Genomic DNA, 3,998 nt, shown 5'->3' with positions numbered 1-3,998 from the left:
AGGTCTGATATCAACTGGTAATTCAATATTGACATCTAGCAGGGTAATGTTTCTTACTACATGTGAATTTGATGCTATCCTTGTTTTTCCCTTTTTAAAAATTGCACTCTTGTTTTCAGAGTGCCAGCCAACACGATGGAAAATCATTCCTGCCACTTTTTAAAAATGATTTTAACTTTATAGATATGGATAGATTATTCATGATCCTGGCCTTCTGGCTTTATCATGCATTGTATCTTCTAACAGGATATTTAGGTCATCTAGGCATTCCTTGGCAGGTCAGTTTTGTTTACTATCAAAGGTTTACTAGTTTGGAACATATTAGACTGCACTAGACACTTTGGAGCTTCCTCTACATTAAGGTTATTCTGTGGACTGAGAGGACTGTCAAAGAAGGATTTTACTTCCTGTAAAATAACACGTTTGCATTTTTTTTTCTTGTTTTCTCTCTCTCTCTCTTACAGGTAGAGCAGGTGAAGTTACTAGACCGGTTCAGCACCAACAACAAGTCATTAACAGGAACTCTGTACCTTACAGCAACTCATCTATTATTTATAGATTCTGGCCAGAAAGAGACTTGGGTAAGGAAGCAGATGCCTAATAGCCTGAAAGCACACTGCTATTTCAGATGCACTTTCTTTTCCTTCCCTCCCCACCACGCATGCTAAATTTAAATTATTGTCTGGCTGTAACTTCTCTTTAAATAAAATATAAATTATTTCTCCTCACAGCATTTCACATATCAGCAATAAAAAATAGAGATATGCAAGGCAAGTTGTCTTGTTGGGCTCCCTGTGGCCAGACTCATCTAGATGTGATCCTTTTCATTATGGCTAATGTTTTCAAAACTGTGCAAGATTTAAAGTAACTCTGTTTAAGCACTTAAAATAAGTAGATCTGTTCTTGGATGTGGCAGCTCTGCCATCTCTAAAAATACAAGCCATTAAATAACTAGCTTCCTTTTTTCTGCTAAGAGGTGGTTATGCCTGTTAGATCATGTGTGGGATTTGGACTAAATGACCATCAAGGCCTGTTCTGGCACTGTGATTCTATGTTGGCTTTGCTTAGATCTGTATCTTTCCCTCTGATTTCTAGCTCTGTTCAGGGCAGGTTGTTTTGCCGAAGCCTCAGTTAATGCAGCTGAATTTCCTTGAACTTCAGATTCAGATCTTGGTAGCCTTAAATGCAACAACAAAGCCATAAGAACTGAGACCCAGATCCTTGTAGGCACCAAAAATCTTGTGGGTTTTCAGAATAGTAAAACTATCTTGGATATGTTCCTAGGCAAAAATTTCTTACACTTAATGCTGTATCATGGTTATTGGACTTGTTGCTGCCTGCTGTGCTTTACTGGTTCTGTGTGAATAGCACATAATTTGTAAAGGTGCCACTATACATAAAATTGTTTAACTTAGAAGTACTGTTCTGGTCCCATTGTGCAATATTTACTTATGTAATCCAGTACGGCATGTGCTGAGAACTTTTACTATGGCACTTCCTCTAAATGATCTTTAATCATTGTATGTTTTTTAAATTGCTGTCTTAAATTTCAGTACTTCTCAAATATACGTATCTGGCAAAATGCTTTCTCAGGGTCTTGTATAGTGTTTTCCTTTTATATGGCAATTAAAAAATGCCTGCATTAGCTAGATAACTGAATAATATGCTCCCTTCAGAGTCTCAGGTGGCACAGGAGCACCTGTAGCATTCTTGTGTTGGATTTTTTTATTCCTTTTGTCTCTACTTCCTTGTCATGCTGATTTATAGTACTCCTGGCTCATACTGATCTGGCTCTTAAAGTTGCTGCTCATGAGTGTTGTTTCAAGAGCAGAACTTTGGAGTACATAACTGCAGTTATAGGCATAAATATGTAGGCTAACCTGTGAAAGCCTGATTTGGGGTGGGGATGCATTTTCTACACATCAAACATCCAGTTGCTCAAAACTAAATTTTGGGGACAAGAAAATTCTCATATGTAAAGATGTGACTTTACAGCCAAGCAGATTTAGATAAGACTCCAGAAAGAAACCTCTAGACTGTAACAATGATAAGAAAATTAAACAAACTATCTAGGAAAGACATGGGATCTTTTTTTTTCATTGAAGATTTCCAAGCAGAGGGTTGGCATTTCTCTGGGATGGTGTAGGGATTACAGATTCTGCAGGGGGTGGGATAGCTGGCATTTGAGGTCCTTTCCAACCCTTTAATTCTGTATTTTGGCTGTGCTTGGTGCTTGCCATTTTCATTTTATAAAAGTCTGAAGAGCACTCCCAAGCCTTAGAGACAATGATCTAAATAAATCCATTCCCCCAGTAGATACAATTTGTCATTTAGCAGAGCTTTTAAAAATATTGATTAGCTTGTCTTGAAGATTTACTTCAGTGCTTTGCATGAAGCAAGGGATTAATTTTAAAGTTCGTGATTTACTGGTAATCCCAGGAAGCTGGGAAAAGAAACTGAATATAGCTTCCAATAAACAGTTATGGTGGGTTCTATGAAATGCCGATATCAAGGGTTCTTTTGTACAAATAGAGCTTATGGTATAAGGCTATTGACTAGCTTTGTCAACTTATCTGTGTAAAGGGCTGCCAAGAATATTATTAAAATATTATTTATCATTGGTCAATAATATGTTGCAATGAAACTTATACTGAATTCTTGTGTGCCATAGATACTACATCATCATATTGCTGCAGTGGAGAAACTTGCCTTGACTACTTCAGGCTGCCCTCTTGTAATCCAGTGCAAGAACTTCAGAATAGTTCACTTTATTGTTCCTAGAGAAAGGGATTGTCATGACATTTACAACTCATTGTTACAGCTTTCAAGGCCAGGTAGGATTGCTGTATGTTTTGAAGCTCTGTTCTACCAAAAAAACTTAATACACCCTAGGGTTTTATCCTATTTCTGTTAAACATGAGGCCTCCGTGAGTCTTTGAAATTTTGTTTTTTCAATCTGCTACAGATGGTTTTCATAACCATTATGTCAGCACACAAAGAAAACAAGATAGTGTGTGGGTAAGAGAGAATGAAATTCCAAGTGATTGCTATGATGTTGGTAAATATTAGGTTTCAATTATTCCATTTCCAGTGGAGATTTTTGAAACTAGTGATAGGTTGGATACAGTTTGAAAGTAATATTGGAATTATTTTGAGAATAATACAGGTGCATTCATTTTTGGCTTATAACATATTTTGTCACCTTTCTACCTCATTTCTCAATGTCATCTTTTACGTGTTTGACAGGAGTTATAAATACTAAATGGATGAATTATGCATTAGATTAATCATCACAAAAACTTTTGTCTTGCTTCATTAGATTCATAGACATTTGGGCTGGAAGGGACCCTGGAGGATCATTGAGTCCTTCCCCCTGCCCCAGGGGCAGGAAGTCAGCAGGGATCATAGGTTCCCAGCAACATAAGCATCCAAATGTGTCTTGAAGGTGTTCAAAGAAGTGGGTGCTTGAACTGCCTCCGGCAGTAGTATATTCCAAACCTTAGGGGTTCGGACAGTGAAGAAGTTCCTTCTTATGTTCAGCCTGAATCAGTCACAGTGGAATTTGTGACCGTTGGATCTTGTCATCCCTTGTGGGGCTCTGGTGAACAGACATTCCCCCCAGATCCTGAGGAATTATCCCCTGATCCTGCGCTTTTCCAGGCTGAATAGCCCCATTGCTCTCAGCTTCTCATCATAAAATCTGTTTTCCTGACCTCTGATCATGTGCGTGGCTCTCCTCTGCACCCTCTCAAGCTTCTCCACATCCCTTTTGAATTGTGGAGCCCAAAACTGGACGCAGTGCTCCAGGTGCGGTCTCACCAAGGCCGAGTACAGCGGAAGAATGATGTCCCGGGATCCGCTTGAGAAGCATCTATGGATGCAAGCCAGTGTTTTGGTCGCTTTACTAGCTGCAGCGTCGCACTGAAGGCTCATGTTCATCTTGTGGTCAACCATGATCCCCAAGTCACTTCCATCTGTAGTGGTAACCAGTGTAGCAC

At 39.0% G+C, this 3,998-nt stretch overlaps 1 protein-coding gene across 1 annotated transcript in view; it reads left to right on the top strand.

The window, feature by feature from the left end:
* Positions 1–3,998, top strand: part of MTMR6 (myotubularin related protein 6) — a 52,842-nt gene that overhangs the window by 4,305 nt on the left and 44,539 nt on the right. The window contains exons 2-3 of the mRNA XM_019524965.1: positions 465–581; positions 2,672–2,834. Of these exons, the coding sequence (XP_019380510.1) occupies positions 465–581; positions 2,672–2,834 (280 nt within the window). The remainder of the gene's footprint in view (positions 1–464; positions 582–2,671; positions 2,835–3,998) is intronic.

The sequence above is a fragment of the Gavialis gangeticus genome, unplaced genomic scaffold (genome assembly GCF_001723915.1).
Source record: "Gavialis gangeticus isolate Ggan-Ray unplaced genomic scaffold, GavGan_comp1, whole genome shotgun sequence".
NCBI classification, from domain to species: domain Eukaryota; kingdom Metazoa; phylum Chordata; order Crocodylia; family Gavialidae; genus Gavialis; species Gavialis gangeticus.
This window is presented reverse-complemented; position numbering and strand designations above follow the sequence as displayed.